Genomic DNA, 21,400 nt, shown 5'->3' with positions numbered 1-21,400 from the left:
TTTGTCGAGATCAAAGGGAGTGTGTTCAAGAAATTTGGGAAGAACAACTTATTCCAAATGTCCAACAGTGGTAAGATATTGAATGTCACTTCAGAAATCACACATTTAATACATCATTTTAAATACTGAAAAGAGCAAGATAACCAAAGATACCATATACTGTAATTGAAACACATTTTTCCAGAACTGGTAAAATTGTTGCATTTTGTATTGTTTTGGCTTTTTATATGATGTTGTCAGTCTGCATAGAATTAACACATACAAAATTAAATGTGTGTCTCACAGTCTCCTAGATCTGTGATTATCATCTGCTCCATTAGCTTTTCACTGCTTTACTGCTGCTGCTGAGTGTACAAGACACACTGCATTGAAAGAATTTGTCCTTCAAACACATTTTGATTGTTGCTATGATCACCCTCTTCAAAAGAGCTGTCAGTGACTGATGATAAAACAAAATCTGTATAACTTGCCTGTTTTTTTTTGGTATAATTTCAGTTCAAATCCATTGGCTGTAAAAGCTACAACAAATGGTTGATCAATCAGTTCTATTTTGCTACTTTTGATAATCGATGAAATAATTTTTCAGCCAAAAAGGTCACACATTTGTGAGGATTTGCCTAGTTTCTCTGTTTTGTATCATTATAAGTTGAATATATTTGGATTTTGACAATTCACTGACAAAATGATTAACCAAAAAAAAAGTTAGTAGTTGCAGCCCTACTTGGCTAAAATCTGAAGTCAGACTATTGTGGCAGCGTTTAAACATTAGCACATATTGGTAATAATAATTTTACACTTTTTTGATCTTTTAGCTGATTAACTTCTAAGAGGGACGTCATGAATGACAATCAGTTCCATATCTTGTCAGTGTTAGAAGCATTGTGTAATAGTGAGTTCAGGGGTCAAAGTTCACCGCGCCCTGATACTAGGCAGAACACTTTTTGCTGACCTCATACTCTCATTCCTGTAAATAAAACAAGCTTTTTGTTAGCATCTGGTGGATGGATGGATGACTGACATCTATTCAACATGACCGATGGTGTTTTTGTTAGTAGAATGTTGAGCATCAAACTGTAATGGAAATACATTCAAAGTAAGGACCAACCTAAGTAAAAGATTTTTCATTTTCTTGTTTACATAAAACCCTTCTATGAATTAATCCATTTGGCTTTGTCAGTCTCAATACATAGATATTAATGTATTGTGCATTACCCTTTTATTTCTCAGAGGCAGCGTGTTTTAATCTCAGTCCCTCTTATTATATTCTAATTACAGCAGCAGACAATAAGCCTTAATCAGCCGCCATTTCCGTCTCACTGTTCACTCACATCATAGGAGATTCCCCTGTTTATGGAGCTGAGCAGGATCCTAACTAGGATGGTGTTATCAACATAGATGGCAGCGTGCTTAGTATTTACAGCTGTGTCTTTTTAAATGGTAGTAAATGGATGTTTATAGCATAAATACTGTATGTGAAGACCGAAAGCTACTGTAACTTTGTTTAAACATCATAACAGCATGTCAGAGAGTTATTTCAGACTGTTCTCACTGCAGCTTTTTAACAAAGCGCTGTACAATAAAACTGACGGATGTCACACCTTTAACACCACCTGCTTACACGATGAGGATACAGTGCCAAATGTGAAAGCAGTATTACTGCAGTTGTGTCTTTAAAGGTGATGTTTCTTCTTCTATTCAGTGATGAAAAGTTGTAATCACCAATTTGGTTATTTGATCTTGTAGACATCAAGGAACGATTCACCAGCTACGTTCTCCTGCTCATCGTTTGTCTCAGGAATATGGAGCAGTTTGCATGGAATCCAGGTAATGATCTGTTTTTCCTCATACTGCCTTTAATATATTTTTTAATATTGTAGTAAATTCAAACAGACAGCACACTGCCCCGGGTTTGTTCGCAATTGTTTAGTTTGTCTATTTTAAAGGATGAATTTTTGGAAAACTTCTACAAATGGTCAGTGCCTATCATAGTATAAATTCTGAAAAATCTGCTGAGCAGCTCCTTCCTTCCCTGCTGTTTTGCTTTCGACTGACCCACTGCAACACCTTGGGGATTTGTCTCTCCAACAGACCTCAGTGAACGCGACAGAGCAGAGTGAAGGATGAGAGCTGGGCGTTTCTGTGTGACAGCCCTCTGAAAACAGTCAGCTCCTCCTGCCAGTCTCAAAGCCAGACACACAGTAGATGACAGACGTGGCCTGTCAGCTGAAATCATAACACTGATGTGCTAATACTGGCAGAGCTAAAGTTGCCTGTTGTTAAAGCAGTATACAAATCACAAGTCCTCAGTAATTGACTTATATTCCATGCTGCATTAGTGCCTGCACTGTTTTGTTTACATAATACAGAACCAAAGCAGCTGCTCTCAGCTAATTGCCTGTTTAACACCTTTGGATAGTTAAATGGATGAAATGAGAGCCAGATTTTAAAGAAAATAATAAATATGTGTACATAGCATTTCCAGACTATACTACAAAAGGCTCAAAATAAATTGACATGGGTTATATTAAAAGTTTATCCACATACACATCTCAGGTCTGCACATTTAAAGGGATAGTTCACCTCAAAATCAGAAATACATTTTTTCCCTGGCCTGTAATGCTGTTCAATCATCTAGATTGGTTTGGTTTTAGGGGCAGAGTTTTTGAGGTCATGGCTGTAGAGACTCTCTGTCTTCTCTCAAATATAATAGAACTAAATGGCACTTGGCTTGTGGTAGTCAAAACACACAAAAAATATACATTTGAAAAATTCAAAACCAGTGTCTATTTCTAAAAAAGTGACCAGGTTATACAAGATAATCCACACCTTTTGTGTGCAGTTTCATGTAGCAACTACTTTCCTTCTACAATAGAATTCACCAGAACTACTTTCTATGTGAAAGAAAGTAGTTCCTACATGAAACTTCTCACAAAGGGTGTGGATTATCATGAGTAACTGGTCAAGATTTCGTATCACAGTATGAGACTAGATATTGTGGACTTTTCTGAACTTAACAGACTGTTCCACCTGTTCTTGTATTTGTTTTTATCCACTTAATTTTATAAAAAAAAATCTAACTTGCTTAATATTTTGTGAAAACATCAATTGTCATCCCTAGAATATTGTCACAATATCATTACTGAGGTATTTGGTCAAAAATATTATGATATTTTATTTTGTCAATATCGGCTAGTGATAATTCAACAAACTCATTTTATCACTTTAGCTGCTTCTGCTCTTAGAAGCTCACATCATGTTTTCAGTCACAACCTACATGATAAAAAATGATCAATATTGACCAATATGAAACTTCACTATCATGACAAGTTTTTCAGCTATATTGTCCAGGAACAAATAAATCCATAATTCACTGTGTCAGATGTAAAAATATTCTGGCTCTACGGGCTGTTTTCTTCTCTCTCTCCTCACCCAGCTCAGTGCACTGACATATTCATCCAATTGCTCAACCCTCAAAAGGAGAGTGAATCTTTGAGTCACAGGTTGACAGAAACATGACACCAAATGAATGCTGATATTGCTTTTCTGTGCTGGATATGTAAAGAAGAAGCTTTTTGTTCCAACTTTAAGCCGTCCTTCCAATCCATATTTTGAGTAAATTGGCAAAAGAAGAAGAGGAAGAATGTGGGTTTTTTTTCCTTTTTCCTCATGTATTCATGTGATGAAGGTTACATCACTCTGTGTGATCATGGATGTACTATAGTCATGGGAGTCTCATTTAGTGAATGAATGAATACAACTGAGCTTCTAAAATATTTTAACACCAGCTGCTCCAGTAGAGCCTCTATGAAAGTGTCTAACAAGTCACCTGGTTGTATCTGGAACCTGGTTTGATGACCATATCCAGAGAAGGATTGCTGAGCGTGTGCACTCTCTCCAAAGAAAACTTTCCTAGCATGAATTGCTAAACGATTCATATATGACATTAAGTTTCTTGTGCATTTTTCTTCCCTCAGACCACCTGTGGGTGTTGCTTCCTGATGTCTTTATGGTCGTCACCTCTGAAGTTGCTGTTGACATCATTAAACATGCTTTCATCACTAAATTCAATGACATCACTGCAGATGTAAGGACCAAACCTGATATTCATTATTTCTAAAATAGCCTCAATCACCAGCTAATGATTGAATGTGGTCCATTGCCTTGCCTAAATAAGACTTGTTGGCTCCAATACTACATTATTTTCCTTGTCTCCTCCACAGGTGTATAGTGAATACAGAGCCAGTTTGGCCTTCGATCTCATCAGCAGTCGACAGAAGAATGTAAGCAACTGTCTCTTTTTTCATTTTACCCTCATTATACTTGCATAAACAGCATTGAGCCTACGCAGCTAATCAATGCAGTTTTGTTGAGGGCTGTAATCTGTGTTTGTCCGTCACTGTGTAGGCTTGTACCGACTACAGTGACTCAGTGGCCCGGAGAATGGGCTTCATCCCTCTGCCTTCAGCTGTTCTGGTAAGACACACTGCACTCTGTTGCTATTCAGGCACTAAATACCAGAGGAGACTTAGTCATTGGCACATGAACATTAGCCAGAACTTCTTACAAACTTGTGCTTAATGCCACAAGCTGAAAATAGCTGCCTGGTGGTGGTTCTCACGGTTGTTTAAATTAATCATATTTTCCAAATCAGAATATGCATTTACTATGTATTACTGTGTATACTCAAGATTCAAGATACAAGATTCACAAGTTGTTACAGTAGCACTACTGGGTGTAATTGCTAATTAGTTTAAATGGGAGGGACAAGAAATACCTCTTAAAGTTCCCCAGTATCAAAACTACATATTATCCCTGGCCCGCAAGTGCTATTTTGTGTGTGAGTTGCAGAGTTTTGGAGATATGTAGAGGTGTCTACCTTCTCTCCAATATAATGGAACTAAATGGCACTTGACTTGTGGTGCTGAAATCACCAAAAATTACATTTTAAAAATTCAAAACCCATGTCTCTTTCCAGACATTCTGACCTGCTACTCAAGATAATCCACACATACCTTATTGGAGCAGTTTCATATTGTGTCTATTAGAAATGAATAGAGTTGTGCAATATGTTAAATTTTCAGAATGATAATTGTTCCCCCTCCATCTTCCTCCCGTTCTCTCCAGTCTCAGCTGGGAGACGTGCACAAGTGGCAAATTCACTATGTTAAATCCTTAGAAAACAGACTTAATTCAAACTTGACAGAAAAACCTGTAAAACTCACCAGAACCATGTTTGTTAGTCTGTCCACTCTTCCAACAGTCACCAACTCTGGTTTGGTCCAAATAAATCCTTAATTCACTGCGTGCAAAAAGTGTAAAGAGTCTGACTCTGCAGGCTGTTTTCCTCTCACTCCTCAGCCAGCTCAGAGCACTCATGGTCGGCTGAGTGGGTGTGCACTGTGCTGCTGGATTAGAGCGCGGTGCAGAGCAGAGGCTGTCACTCTGCAGACTATTACATTAGCAGAATAAAATGACAAACATCGCCCTAAAAATCGTCCAAAAAAAGTAACATGGTCTGAATCCATTGCCGATAGACAATATATATTTGTCCAATTGCCCAACCCTAAAAAGAAAGATAGATTCAACTGCAGAAAGAAATTTACTTTTACTCTTACTTTACTTTACTTTAAACTGCTCACAACAAGGTCTTTGGATTATTTTGAGCAACCAGGTCATGATTTCTGGAAAGAGACTCTGCTGTTGAGTTTTGTCAAATGTTTTTTTTTTTTTTGGCGCTTTGGGCCAAGACTAGTGCCATCTGGTTCCATGTTATTGGGGAGGAGGCAGACGCAGACAGCTCCAAAACTCTGCAACTCTCACCAAAACTATGTAGGTCAATGAATAGCACAACAGGCCAGAGAAAATACTTGTACATTTGATTTTGGGGCAAACTGTCCTTTTACATATATTACTTAAAATCGCACTGAACTATATAGTCATTAGATGTTTGAAACCAGAGCCTCCCACATACAGTTAATTAATACAATGAGGTTTATCACACAGTGGTGCTCTGCTCAACTCTTACTTTTATATTTCCTCTATACATATTTTATACGTTTTCTTCCACTGAGCATATTTTGCACCTGTAATTTTAATCTGCACGATTGTACCTTGGAGTGGGCAATTACTATTATTTTTATTTTTCAACTTCTATTTTACAGGTTCGGTTATTAATATATTTTGGAGTGAATGTTTATGTTGTTTTCTAATGTTAATTTAATATTTGAATTAGAATTAATTTTAAACTTCAATACTAGTTTAAAAAAAACAATACTTAATACCTCTTTTGATGCCACTGCAAAATGGAAAACAATCCTAGACACACAAAATTCAGTACTTTTTGCTTCTTTTTTTAAATCAATAATTTGCATACAGTGTTCGTGCAGGAAAAAGTCACTGAATACTTTCTGTTTTTGCTGCAAGCCAAATTTCAGGCAGGACAATAAAGAACTGAGGTCCTTGGGTACTTTCAGTACTCTAAAATGTTAGTATTGTATTGTTTTTAAGCACGTGGAATAGAAGAAGTATTGATACTTGAATACATGTGAGAACCTGAATATGAATATAATGTATACAAATGTTATCTATAAAAGAAAAGAAGAAAAGAAATAAAAAAAGAAAGAATGTCCATTCAATCTGCTTTTAAATATTTTAACAGGTTATCCGAGTGGTATTGAGTTCAGTGAAGGTGCAAGGAGCTCTTTCATACACGTGTGTGTTCCTCTTTTATCTTGGGTAAGTCTATAAAAGTTATTCTGTCATGTTAAATATTACTAATGTAATAATGTGATTTTATTCTTGATTGCCATGCCCAGCATCTAAAACCTTGATAACTTTTAAGCCTTCTATTGCTGTACTTGTATTCAGCGTGGCATTTTCATTTTTCATATGCTGCATCTATTTTAATCTGACTGTAAAAATGCAGCTGAAGAGGAGATTTAACGGCTGAAACTGGTTTTGGTTGTCTAATTTGTCCGTACACATTAATCTGGTGATAATATATGTTGTTATTCCTTCCCTCTCCTTACTGAAGTACAGCCTTAAACCAGTGAAATTGAGGCCAGTGTCTGCATTTCCATATTTTTGTATCTCATCACTGTATTCATTTAGTCATATGTCGGTGAATATTCAAATATTTGAGTATATTATTTAATGATAGTGTGTGTAATATACACAGAGACTCTCACACAAACACAGACTCTCATGTGTTGTATACAGACATGCTTGCAGAGCCTGAATGCACACTAACACATGCAGGCACTGTCATAAACACACACTCAGATTCAGAGACACACACACAGTTACATAAGCATTAACACTGTGCCCTCACGTTCTCCCTGTGCTGAGCTGCTGATTGCCTCGCTCATTCTCATTTGCCAGATCCCATTGGGCTCGTACCATTGAAGAGTTTCCCTCAGGGTGAAGAATACAATGTTGTCATCTCTAGTGCCATCTCTGGCCTTCCCCACCCCCTGATTTAAAAATAGCTCTGGCTTCAACAGGCCGCTGTGCTTTGGCAAAGATTCAGCGATGTTGAGTCTCTCAGTCCGAAACGCCCTGTCACAGTGAGCAGTGGTCCACAGACCCAAATGTGTCTGTCTCTCTCTCATCACGGTGTCACAGGCTGGCCCTTATAGCAAAGCCCAGAAACACAGAAGGATGGTACACATCAACATCCTGGTGTCAGTGGTGGGATGTGAACAGCGGCGATCGAAACCAGATGGTTGAAGAGATTCATTATAGCTGTGGCCACACTCAAGACGGCACTATGATAACTGTGCAGTAACAGCCAGAAAGATTGGAATGGGCAGTTCAGTTATGACTGATATAATAAATCATATTAATACTTTTCTCTATATTCTCTTCAAAATAGTCCAAAATCTACAGTTCATTTTGGTGCTTAATCCATCAACCAAATTAGCAAAATTTGCTAAAAGTATCTTAAAACATTGGTGTACGTTTGTTTTAGCATCAAAATGCTATTTTCCCAAGCCATTCTAAAAACATTTTTGCTGTTGATCCGACATAAGTTTCTGTATGCTGACATATAAACCCTCTAGGGTGAGAAAGGGGAAGGCATCAGCGCTCTAACATACGTCACTGTTTTTTGCCAACAGCTGAGTGGGCAAGAAATAAGCGTGCAACCCTAGATCAGAGTGAGGAATTGCTTTGTCATGTTTTTTAAATTCCTCTAACCAAGTTAGTTTAAATAGTGTAAGATTGTTTAAACTCAAGTGTATTTTTGAAGAAAGGTTTTAGTTCACCTTTACCAAGCATTTCTTCCAGTCAGCAATGGATCTCACTAAACAGCAGCCTTCTCCCTCCTTTAGGCTGGTTTCACTGAAAGTGTTAAACAGCATTGTGCTGCTGGGGAAGTCGTGCGTTTACGTCAAGAGGGCCAACATGGAGGACAAACTGTATGAGAGGCCCTCCACCACTCCATCCTCCTCTGCGACAAACCCCAGCACCACCGATGAGGACAAGTGTCCCCCACCTTCAGGTAAAACACAAACAACTTTTTTTTTTAAAAATTTACTATAGCTGATAAATGTTGTTAATATCATTTTTTTTAAAAAGGCTTTACACAGATTTAGTTTATGTAAATTTAAGTTTAACACCAGGCTCTGGAACCGTTGTGGTGCATGTACATGTACATGCTGAAGAATTTGCCAACAAAATATGAAATGTGTCCTACAAAAAACACTGCTTGTACAAAATTATTAGTATTTAAGCTAGTAACAGAAATTTAATTAGTAAGTAGTAAAAAAAAGAATAGTACTTTCAAGTTTTTACAATAAAGCTAGTTTCAAATAGAAGTTCACTTACTGCATGTTTTTTTTAATTTTTTTTTTACGTTTTTGTCACAGCATACCTTGACTGATTTGATGCTCAAAAAAAAAAAAATCAAATCATAAGGAGTAACCACACAACCATTTACTATTGTCATTCAGTAAATACAGAGATTTACAGAACATTTCAGCTCATTGTTTTGGCTCACTGTCGCCACTCTCATAGCACCATTTTTAGCTGCAGCATGAAGCTGTATGTAGAAGTAAAGTCCTGAAAACACACTGTAAACTACCTGTTTACCACCACACAGCAGGCAAATGGGAGATCAATCCAGTGTGTAAGATTTATGGGGATTTAATTGCAGAATACGGCAGAAATTGAATATAATAAGTAAGTATGCTTTCATTAGTCTATAATCACCTGAAAATAAGAATTGTCATGTTTCCTGGTCTGTATATAAATACATTTGGATTCACAATGGGATTCTGTTACTACATTCTTCTTTGTTCCAGTCAGTAGTTTAATGGTGAGCTTGGAAGTTTGTATTTAGTTGCTTTTCATGAGATACTAAACTAAATAATTACCTGATTAAATGAGTCCCTTGGCTGTTAAGACCTAAATACATTTTTAAGCAATAATTCCAGAATAAATGCTGGCACATTAGACAGTGGTGTTTTATTGTTCAGTCATATATTCAGCATGAAAAAATTCAGGAACCTCAGCTGAAGTCATCATGCAGTGTGAAGACAACAGTTTAATTTTGGATCTAAATTCAGAAAATGCACCACAGTAATGATTTCAATGTTTGCAGCAACTGTGCAAGCAATGACAGAGAATTTTATAAAATATATTTATTAAATTTTCATCACAGGACATCAGCTTCAGATATTCTACAGTTGTAACATTTTCGAAGTTCCATCCAATTTTGGAGATATGAAAAGTGTCGGGACCTGAGAGAGTATCCTGGTGCTTCTCAGAAAAAGATATCTAGTAAATGAGACGTCCTGGGATTTAATCTCGCCTATGAATAATGTGCATGTTGCTTTCTGTCTCCCACTCAATCGCTGATATTTCCCTTCTCTCTGCACTTTGACATACTGTATCTAATAAAACATTGATGTCTCACAAGGATCAAGCAAATCTACAAAGGAAACAAAGCACGGCTGTTGTTTATATCTCACACCAGGGTGTATAATAGTCATTTACATACTATTTGAATGCTGCTAGTTCATTTTTCCAAATCCTGTGTTGGTCCACTGCGTGCAGCACAGTTTCTAAAGCAACGCTTGGCTCTCAGTACCAAACTCTTCTCCCCTTAAAGAATCATGTTTATATTAACATTTTTAGGCATTTAGCTGACTCTTTAATTTACATTTTAGACAGTTAGTTGACGCTTGTATCTCGACAGTTTTGTCAGCAGGTAGGAGCTCTGTGTCCAGCTTCAGCCAGCTGATGGACACATCCATTGTGTGCTCATGCAGAAATCAAACCTGTGACCTTTTAGTTGAGTTTACCTAAATGTCAGGCGATAACTTGTTAGATGTTGAGTCTGATTCCAAAACATTTATTGGTTGAAAGAAATTGACGTTCCCATTAATGCTTTTATTGACTTATTTTGTATTCCAAAACACCGTTTGCTATAGTAACCAGTCTTTTAAATGACGGACCAAATACTGTTTCTTTGCATGGTAATTGAAATCCAATATAATGTCATGAAATCTTCTGTGTATGACTGCAGCTAATGATTATTTTTTACCATTGATTAATCTGCTACCTATTTTCTCAAACAATTATTTTTCCTATAAAATATTTTTAAAAATGTGATTGTAATTGCTTGTTTTGTCCAAACAACAGTAAAAGCCCAAAGATATTCATTTACAATCATATCGGACAAACAAAAGCAGCAAGTCTTCACATTTAGGCAGCAGGTCCTGCATTTGACATTTAGAAGTATGAAGTCTGATTGTAGGCCAATGATTTTAACTTGTGTGAACTGAAAAAATGGCGTTCAGAGGGTATCAATAGTCCTAAATTGTACTAGCAGCACTTCAGATTGTTATTTGAATACAGTTTAACATGAATTGAGTCATGAAAACAGCATAGTCTGTTTGGATATTCTGATATTTCTTAGGCCTTATTCTGAATTTAGCATTTTGCAATTAAGACATGGGATACACTGCTATTTTTCAGATTTTAGAAGCATTCTTTGGACATGTACTCAGCACGTTCAGAACATGCATCTCATTTGGGGTTTCTACTGCAATGTCCAAAGCTGGTGTAGAGGTGCATGCACAAAAAGTCAGAAGGAGAAGCACGCCTACTTTAAAAAAGGTTGTTGAACAACTACCTGGTGCAGGACTCTAGGCTGTGTTTGCATAGTCAAACAAGTCCGTCATCAGTGGAAAACTTAGTATACATGACTGCTTGTGAACAGAACATTAATTTTTATTAGCCATGTGAAGCTAAGCTAGTGGGAATATTGTTTTTTTTTTTCTGGGAAGAGGGAAAAAATTAATATTCTGTGCATGTAAACATAGTCACTGATACAAATTTAGGCTTGTTGTGGTGCTCCAGATTAATCAATTATTCAAATAACAGAAAGACGATCAGCAACTATTTTGATAATGGAATACTTGTTAATGTCATCGTTCAGATTGTACAGAAATTCAAAATGTGACCTGGTTCAAGGTTAACAGTTGTGAGTGTTTGCAGATTTTCTGTCTGCTGTGATGGTAAACTAAATATATTTTGGCTTTCGACTGCTAGTCTGACAGTTTTACCATTTTCTGACATTTTATAGACTAAAAGATTAATAAAGAAAATAATCTGCATTTTCATCAGTAATGAAAGTAACTGTGAGTTGGAGCTTTAATAGACTTCAGAAGAAATGTTGGCTATGAACTCATTCTATATGACAGATATCTATAAAATAAACAACAAAACAAACCCACATTCAAATATTTACATATGAATATTCCTCATTAACAGTCAATATTAACAGTAAATATCTTGACAAACTGTATCCATGTATCTAAGACACACACACACACACACACACACACACACACACACACACACACACACACACACACACACACACACACACAATCAGACACACAGATTCGGAGGTGGCAATATCTCCCTGTCATCCGCAGCCAAATCCCTGCAGATCTTTTCCTCCTTGTGCCACAGACCCGCCTGCTGCGCTCTGCCAGGAGCTTTAAAATGACAAAGATCCTGATGGTGCATCGTGTCATATCAAACATCAAAGCTCCTTCTCACGCTTGTGTTTCAAATTAATCTGGTTTCTCCCAAAGCAGCTACTATAAGGCATAAGACACTGCGCTCCAACATATAGAGCATAATAATAACTACTGTGAGGATGTGGGAAATTAATGAGAGTCTCCTACAGCTTCCTACACATTTTTAGCTGCTGGGGTTTAAACCGGTGACCTCACATCACATGCCTACTTCTAACATTAAACTACTTTAGTCTGTGCCTCGAGCTTCACCTGCTGCTCCAGTGGATTCACTGCACAATTATGTTCATCTGCATGTCTTTGTCTTAACAATGATCTGTATTCGAATAAAACTAGATGTGCCATCTGTCTATACTGCATGTTTTTGTCCAGAGGGCAGAAATGGGTAATGAGCAGTTTCACATCAGCCATTTCAAGCCCCATATGGTGGTTAACTTTTATCAAAGCTCACATATCTTCCAGAGAAGAACTGCGTTTATACAGTATGTGACTGGAATGAAGATTTTTTATACACATTTTTTAATGCACACCCTGAAGGACTCTACAACACAGTTTATTCACACATCCATGATAAGACAGAAATACAAGATAGAAAGTGGTGCACTTAAAAGAAAAACAACTAATTAAATAACAAATAGAAAAAGAACATCTGCTGTAGGTGCCTGTTTACTCTTATATATTCACAATTATTTATATTTCTTTCTTTATTTCATATTTCTGGCAGTTAACATCCTTTTAGATCTGATTAGGTCTCCACTAAATCCTGAGAGAAAAATCTGACTCTTTGGCTGCTACAGGCTCCACTATGCCCATTAGCTAGTTGTGAACCCTGTCTGTTGCTGGTACCGGGCAGGTAGCATGCAGTGGGTTTATCCACAGACTAGGAGTGTCACAGTTTCAATTTTAAAATGAAAATCGATCTAAATGAGCCTTCAATTTGAATAATCTAATTGAAAGGCAGAATCAGTGATTCTCTCAGTATTTGTTTTACTGTCCAGCTTGCCTACTTGTGACATCTGGCACGAACCCGAAGAAAAAAACGAACGCTTCAAATACGACACAGAGTAGCTTAGTGGCCATTATATCACCCTTGATACCATCTTTTTAAAGAAGAATTTGAAAATTTAACTGACAGTTATCAAGGAATAAATCCAATGGTCTGTTGATCTTTACAAATCAAGATTTTATAGTCTGACAATAGCATAGCTGTCAGTGCAAAATTTAAAATAATGTTTAAATCGAAAAATCAAAATGACTCATGACCTTCAAATCAAACTGTGAATTTGAATAAGTTAAAATGAGCTCAGCAGGAAACAGCAGTAACATTAAAGCAATAATATTAATCCAAAAACATCAGAAATAGTAACACTGACAGGGAACATTTTACTGCAACATGAATACTTTTACTTTATCTGATAATATTTCCATACTTTTAATTTAGTAAGATTGTAGTAGTATATTGAAGTATTTTTACAGTGTGATATTAGTACTTTTGCTTAAGTAAAGGATCTGAATACTTTTTACACTCCTGGACACCACGGATGAGTAACAATCTGTCTGGATAGACAGACTGGTCTCCACAGAGGTTGCTGCAGGAAAAGAGTGCACATGCATATGAACACATGTTCTGAGCTGGATGTGTCTGTAAGCAGGAGACAGACAGACTGCAGCACAGCTAACATCAGACAGACAGACAGAGGGAGAAACGTCAGCTTAATGTGACTGAATGAACGATATCAAACTTGAAGAGGAGGAAACACAAGTTTACCTGATTACTGTTCAACCTGTTATTTTCTCTTTAGTTCTGCTTCATCCTCTCATCAAAGATGTAAGCATTGACATCTACTTTCACACGAGGAAGAGGGGGAGCCCTTGCCCACAACTTGTGTACTGTGCATAAAGGGCCGAACGGCTCTGGCAATATATTCCAATGTATAGAATCATAACCCCTGTATCATGATACACATCATATCGTCAGATTCTTGCCAGTACACAGCTCTAAAAATTGTTTAGGCCTCCTATAAAGTTAGGCATTTTAATATGGTTACTCGCTTTTGGTGCCAGCCTCAAGTTGCCATTTGAGGAATTGCATCGTGTGTGTTGCTCAGAGGTTCCCACTTGGGATTATCATAGCTTGTTCTTGAAAACTGCTGGTTGCAAATTACTTAGACTGACTTGTGTAAGTAAAACCAAAACAATTACGTAATGATGCTAAAAGAACTGCACTGTGTGATAATTCTCTGTGGGTTCATCACAAAAAGCAACTCCTTTCCCTTCCTTTCCTTTCCTTTCCTTTCCTTTCCTTTCCTTTCCTTTCCTTTCCTTTCCTTTCTTTTCCTTTCCTGTTACGACTCCATACTGTAGTAACACTGCTACAAAAACATTGATTAGAGCAGCTTTAAATCCACTCTAATGCAGAGATCAGCCCAGTAATGTCCCTAGATGTTGTAACTGAGTGCAGGCACGACAGCTGCAGGTTTTATCCCGTGTAGCATGTCATAATGGAAGTCAAATGATGCAGGTTGTGGGACATTTGATGACATCCCAACAAATCCTTTTAATATTTTTTTTCTTTTGCTTTTCTTGCTTTCTTTCTGATGTTTTGAGAACTTGTCTGACATCTTTTGTGATGCTGACCATGACTGAATGTTGAACTTCAAGAGAAGAAAGACTTAAGATGATAGTTTACCCCAAAGTGAAAATTCACTCAATATCTACTCACCCCTGTGCTGATGTGAGGATGGATGAAGATCTCCAGTTCACAAAACACTCCCAGAGCTTCAGCGGAAAACAGCATTGCTGCCAAATCCAGAACAATTGAAGTGAATGGTGACATTAAAATCTGACCCAAAAAGACGCCATTTACAACATGTTTTTAGCCTATATATCAGCTGTAGCCTCTCAGACCTGATCTCGCAATTACTTCAAGCCTGTGTTTACATGCTACCTGGAAGCGACTCAGACAACAGAGAGAGGTCTGCTCAGATTAGTGACTTGTTATGTGTACAGCTGACTTCGCAAACTTTCAACAAAGAAGAAAATGTCCAAGGACTTCGCCGCTTGGGCGAGAGCCTGTGTACCTGCTTCAGGTGTGTGCAGGTGGATCAGGTCTGAGAGGCTACAGTTGACATTTAGGCTAAAAACATGGTGTAAATTACGGCTTTTTGGGTCACATTTTAATGTTGTGGCTTACGGACACTTGGATTACACCACACGAGCAGTATGGAGACATTTTGTGTTTTATTTGTGATCTTTTTACATTTTAAAACTGGTCACCATTCACTTCAATTGTACTGGATTTGGCTGCAACACTGTTTTATGCTGAAGCACCAGGAGTGTTTTGTGAACTGGAGATCTTCACCCATCCTCACATCAGCACAGGGGTGAGTAGATATTGAGTGGAATTTCATTTTTAGGTGAACTATCGCTTTAATGGGGAGAGTGAGAGATGTGTGCACTTGTTTATTTATTGACTATTGACAGACACGACTTATTATAAATTCCTCTCTGATTCACCACTGAATTATTCAGGCAGAGCCCAAGGTAATATAACACTACAACCTGACATTTTCTAATATTCAGCTGACCCACAGTGTCTGTTTTCATGGCCTCCATCATATTTGAGATTCTTTTCAAAGCCTTACTCAAACACAGTCTCTCTATATGCTCAGTGGGTTGCAGTAGATCTGTACGGTAAAGTGTCGGTTCAGCTCTGTCTACAGAAAGAATTGGAAGTTTGTTGTAGCCAGATAGCCCGGGGCTGGCCAGTTGTCTCTGTGGACGGCCTTGTTAATATCCAATGCTGCTTAGCTCAATTCTCTCTAATATGATGAATTATTCTGTTTGGTTGATTTTCCTAATGTAAAATACTCTGTGTGCTCTAAGTTAAAAGGCTCTGCAGTGTTTTCACTCAACATAATGCAGTGGAGCTGTGATAATAACCAACTGTGCTTCTACGTGGTCCATGTCAGCTTTCTGTTCCGGCTACTATGCATTATTTTCCCTCTGTGCAGCTTTGAAACTGAGCAGTCAGGTGGGAGTATGTTGGCTGACTTGTGGACCCAGCAGGTTGAATCACTCCCCGTCAGTCAAGCCAGAACACCTTCGCTTCTTCTGTTATAGGCTGAGAATATCTGCTCGAAGACAGCACATCACCCTCTCCCATACTGCAGCTTCTTTCTCTTCTTTCTCAAAATTATCCAAAAGAAATTTCTTGTTTCACAGCCTCTCGCTTATCCCGTTGTTTTATGAACACTTGTGTGTGTCAGATGATTATTCAGGAGTCACTGTCAGTCTGGAAAGAGATTCACAAATTGCATAAATGTGTCTTGTTATCATTATGTTATCATTATCCATGTGGTAACCACAAGGCACATCAGGCTAGTTTCCTCTTGTTTACAGTCTTTATGTTTTCTTTAAGCTGGTGGTATCAACCTCTCTGCAAGAAAGTGAACGTGTCAAGATCTTTAGCTAACTTTATTTTTCTCTTAGAAACTGATATGGCCTTTAAATATAGCAGCTTGTCTACATAGGAGGCATTTCAGGCGTGTTTTTCAGTCATCCATCTGTTGTGTATCTAATGAAAGTTCTATTGTCGTCATTTCAGCTGTCTACACACCCCACGGCTCACATTTTATTTAAGCTTTTTCTTATTTTTATGCTTCAAGACTGTTTTCTTCCATTTATCCAGGCAACTACAATGAGTGTGTGCTCTGAGTGCTGGTAAAACATGGATGACCTGTCCTATGACATATTCTGTGTAAACACAGAGTACTGACGCTGCTCCTGCTGACATTTAGGGCTTTTCCATTGGCACTTTTGGCCACGCTGAGTCAAACTACCTCAGCCGCCTGAGAAGGATCATCTCTGGAGTAGGGTCAAAGTGACCCTGACCTGCCTCCAAACAGGCTGCAGTAACGTTTCTATGATCGCGGCCAACCCGTGACAGTCACCCTTCTCCAACTCAAACAAGCATGTCGCGAGACTCAACTCGTGTGAGTGCAGGAGACTAGAGAGAAAGACATTTTTAAAAGTCTGCGTTCAACTCTCAATGCTTGTGTAGCATCTGACTGAATCTCCATGGTTTGAAATTTCTCTATTGTTTGTACTTTCAGGTATCAGCTTTGTTTACTGTTATATGTTCATTTTCAGTTGGATAGGAGTCATGTTGAATTACTGCTGATGAAAGCCCAACATTTTCAGATTTTGCTGATTTGCTGTTATACAACAGTTACTTCCAACCAATTAATTTGATTGAACTTGAGATATTCTATGAGTGCTGATTAGGGATGTGCGCAATTAGTCAACTATATGATAAGACTTTGCCACCCTTGCTACTTGACACCAGACATACTAGTTGGTTTAATTATTTCTCAATATTTTATTCATGTACAATGTTACCTCTAAGGTGTAATGCAGCCACTCACCACTAGTTCCAGCTGCAGCTCCCATTGGACAGCAGCACAAATGCCTGATGGTCCACCCAACCCCAGATGTTGTTATCATACAGATGACAGCTTGAAAATGAAATGAAAATAAGGTGGAACATAGGCTGTGCCATAATGAACTGGTATATAACCATTTGACTTGAGCAATTAGTAACCACATTCAACACAGACATGGCTGCTGCAGCTAGCACTGCTAATGTTAGCCACATTGTGTGGCAGGCTGGCAGCTAACATCATCTCTGAGTAAACGATGTCGTTTACCCCCAGACACTTTAATTCTTTTTGGTCTGAAAAGGTGAAGCATTTAATGAGTTGTTGTCATGTTTTGTAGGTTAATGTGCAATGTTTGTATTGCACAGCGCAAAGTAACACAATTCAATGGAATTTAAGGTTTAGCATTATCAATAATTAACTTCTGCTCAATGTTAACTGCATTCTGAGTGTTTACTTACTGCTAGACTAGTTGACTAGTCTAAATTAAAATTTGCATTTTATCAACAGGGAAATTGTTGCCAGGAACATCACTGGTGCTGATAGAGTACAACATCACTGGGACTTTGAACTACATGTATCACTTCACTTTACAGTGGTCTGATAACTCTGTATTGACATTACAATGACTAACAGATAGAGACTACAGAGACGGGGGTGTCTTGTACATGATTCAGAGCTTATTACTGTGGGTTAGGGTTTGGTCTGTGTCCCAAAAATATAAACATCAACATTCAGTCTGTTAAAGTCTGGAGGCAGTTTTGTGGATCCATCTGGACCACTAGAGGAGAGCTCTACTGCAGTAACGTGTCGGCCTACACAAAGTAGCTAGCAAGCTAATGTTAGTCTGTGGGAACATGTTTATTTGCTGCAACAGCCGCGCCCTAGTCATGGAACTATTTGTGCTGGCAGAGCCAAATAAATGAGCAAATAAACAACAAAACCATAATCCCTAGTCGCAGCCTCATACCTACGACTGAATCACAGCCGTGATGATATTCAGTCCAACGGCACTGCCTTCCATGTGATATTGCTTAATATTACATCCACTCAACTTGAGCTAACCTGGTTTTCAGTTAAAATATACACCTTCAAGTGTGTAGACCTGTTGCAATGGAGATGCATAGCCAGACCTCTCTCCATAATGCTCAGAACTGAAAAAAGGTCAGGCTCCACACATTATCACTCTGCTATAGGGGTAAAAAAAACGCCCTGCCTTGTTTGTATTTCACTAAGCCAATCATAATAGTTGGGCAGCACTATGCAGCAACAGTGCCTCTGCAAAATCATGGGGGGGGGTACACATCGGAGGGTGAGCCTGGCCATTAAAATAACCATCACTGAACAGGAAAAGTAACAGCTGCTAACTAGTTTATGTTTGTACCATTAACTTCCAAGGCGCTAATTTGCCGTTTTCAGCATGTGAGTTGCAGTCTCAAAAGTTGTTGTTGTTTCCCAGAGACTTTGAAAATGCAGATAACGGATGCCATGGTGCTGACAGAAAGTCCAATGGCAGACTTATGCCCACAGAGAACATCCAGTGAGTCAGAATATGCCGAGTCAAACCGAGTCAGGGTAGGCCAGCACGTGTGTGGAAAAGGGGTATTTGTGTTAAGAGCCCATTAGCCACACTGAGCAGTGAATTCACTGATCAATGTAAAATTGACTCCATGTTATTTCCTTTGTAATTAAGCTAAATTTTTGCCCAATATCCTTTACAGGTGAAATCAAGGTGGAGCAGATCCCTGCCACACCCTGCAGCCCACCACCATCTTCATTCTCATCCTCTGTGACCACCCAGCCGACTCCCAGGACTGACTTGTTCCCTCCCCCGCCCCCCGAAGCCTCTCCTGCTGCCCCAGCTAGCCGTCCTCCAACTCCAACGCCTGAACCTGAACAACCTATACCTTCACTCTCCAAAGAAGAGGAGGGCGAGGCTCACGGAGCCACTGAACTGAAGCACAGGACTCCCAAAAAAGACCTGCTGGAGATCGACCGTTTCACGATCTGTGGTAACCGCATTGACTGACCAGCGGCAGCTGATGTAGCGATTAACCACTCAGGAAAGATGGAGAGCAAAGGGCCCTTCAGCCCGCATCTCCTGGCCAACAGCAGCAGAAAGCTGAGTATTTATTAAAGTCAGTGGCAATACAGTGAGTTATTGTGGACGCGGACACTCAGACGATCCTGCTGTTGAAGGCTGCAGTTGAGAAGTTTGACAAAGAAAACTTCTGCTGGCTGATAAACAGCAAGAGAGGAGACGGAGAGTGTGACTGTGGCAGCGCAGTCGTCAGGATGAACTGTCATGTCAGAGAGTCTGTGTGTGTGTGAGACTGCTTCAGTATTTGGAGTGAGAGTGTAGGTGTGAGTGTGTGTATGTGTGTGTGAAACAGCATATGTGTGAGAGCACACAAGCACTTCATGTCTGAGCAGCACTGGGACCAGAAGGAGAGAAATTTCTCAGTTCGCTCAGCAGCCAGAAAACAGAAACTTTCAAACTTCTATTAAAGGAAACGCCTGAATCATGTTTCACTGCTTTGGGCGTTTCCTTTTTCCTCAAGAAACCTGATTTTAAAACTGTTAGGTTTCTTTTTGTAAAATATCGGGTGTCATCCAACATATCAGCCTAATTCGCAAGAAAAAAAATGTGTTTTTACAGCACAGCCTTTATAATCAAACACTGAGGTAAGAAATTTAGAGTGGACGTGAAGCCAATGGCTCCCAACCTGAGGGCACTGACACACACATAGTGTCATAAGATGAATGTGGTGGGACACAAGGTGATTAACAAGACAGGGAAGCAGAAAAAAACATTTAAACTACATAAAATTACGTTTAGGACTTTTCTTGTTAAGTACTGTGTAATTTTACCTTTTCAGGTCACTGAAACAGGAAAAAAAGAAAACAAATTACTTTTTGTTTATACTGGTCACAATGTGTACACACTGATGATGAGGGGTCATAAAACAGACAGTGGTTTGTTTTAAGGGGACGGAAGCCAAAAAGGTTGGGACACGCAGCTCTAAGTAGTCACACACTGATAATATTAGAGTCTATGTATTGCTGCTCACTCCATTAATGTCTCTGTTCAGAAGTCTGTACCTCAGTGAGACCATGGTGGTCAGAATTTTGAGCGAATCATCGTTTGACTTTCCAACATCATTTGAGAGAGTTTTGAACGTGACTAAGAAGAGTGACTTTTAATTAGAGCCTTAAGTAGAGCCTTTTGTTTACACAACCAACAGATAAAGTCATTTGCAGCCAACACTGCGCCCTTCAGCAACCGAAGGACCTTTCATTAAAGCAGCCAGTCGGCGTGCGACATAAACAGAGGCTGCTGGTTAAATGCTTTTAAACATATTTCAGAGGTCACCTTAAAACAAATAAAACCTGTAGTTTGTTAAAAAAATGCTCAAAAAATACTTATAGATGATGAAGATATTCGTAATTTTCTTCTTGCTCATGGTACGTTTTTCTAATCGCTTCATACACAGTATATTAGGCAGCAAATCATCTGAAAATCATTCTTTATTATCTCTAAAAATCAATAGAGAAGGGTGATCACTTCAATCCAAGGATTAATATTACGCATCCTTCATCAAGTAACAGGAGTCATTTTATTTCAAAAATTGTATTTCGTTCATTTTCATTTGTTTTTGGTCTTAAGAATGTTTGCACTGATGGACCGTATTGTCTTAAATACGACGTTGTAACGTATGTTTCTCATTCGACTCTCAAGCAATGTTCTAATGTTTACATCTTAGAAATAGAAGCAATATTTCCACAACAAAATGCCTTTTTTGCATGTGTGTTTTACATTTTGTTGACTGACCTTGTAAAATTGTTTGCTAATATTTAAACTTATTTTATTGTAATGAAAAGTATATAAATTAAATATATAATAGAGATATA

At 38.4% G+C, this 21,400-nt stretch overlaps 1 protein-coding gene across 2 annotated transcripts in view; it reads left to right on the top strand.

Moving 5' to 3' along the window:
• The window catches only part of tapt1a (transmembrane anterior posterior transformation 1a), a 37,880-nt gene extending 17,047 nt beyond the window's left edge, over window positions 1–20,833 (top strand). For both annotated transcript variants that reach the window (XM_084719752.1, XM_084719751.1), the window contains 8 exons: window positions 1–70; window positions 1,744–1,824; window positions 3,975–4,084; window positions 4,221–4,280; window positions 4,405–4,473; window positions 6,659–6,735; window positions 8,331–8,500; window positions 19,210–20,833. In XM_084719752.1, the coding sequence (XP_084575878.1) occupies window positions 1–70; window positions 1,744–1,824; window positions 3,975–4,084; window positions 4,221–4,280; window positions 4,405–4,473; window positions 6,659–6,735; window positions 8,331–8,500; window positions 19,210–19,517 (945 nt within the window). In that variant the 3' untranslated portion in view covers window positions 19,518–20,833. The remainder of the gene's footprint in view (window positions 71–1,743; window positions 1,825–3,974; window positions 4,085–4,220; window positions 4,281–4,404; window positions 4,474–6,658; window positions 6,736–8,330; window positions 8,501–19,209) is intronic.
• The last annotated feature ends 567 nt before the right edge of the window (window positions 20,834–21,400 follow it).

Source organism: Lutjanus erythropterus, chromosome 5 (genome assembly GCF_056507025.1).
Source record: "Lutjanus erythropterus isolate fLutEry1 chromosome 5, fLutEry1.hap2, whole genome shotgun sequence".
Classification (NCBI taxonomy): Eukaryota; Metazoa; Chordata; class Actinopteri; order Lutjaniformes; family Lutjanidae; genus Lutjanus; species Lutjanus erythropterus.
The sequence above is the reverse complement of the archived record's forward strand: the minus strand, read 5'-3'. Positions and strand labels throughout refer to the sequence as shown.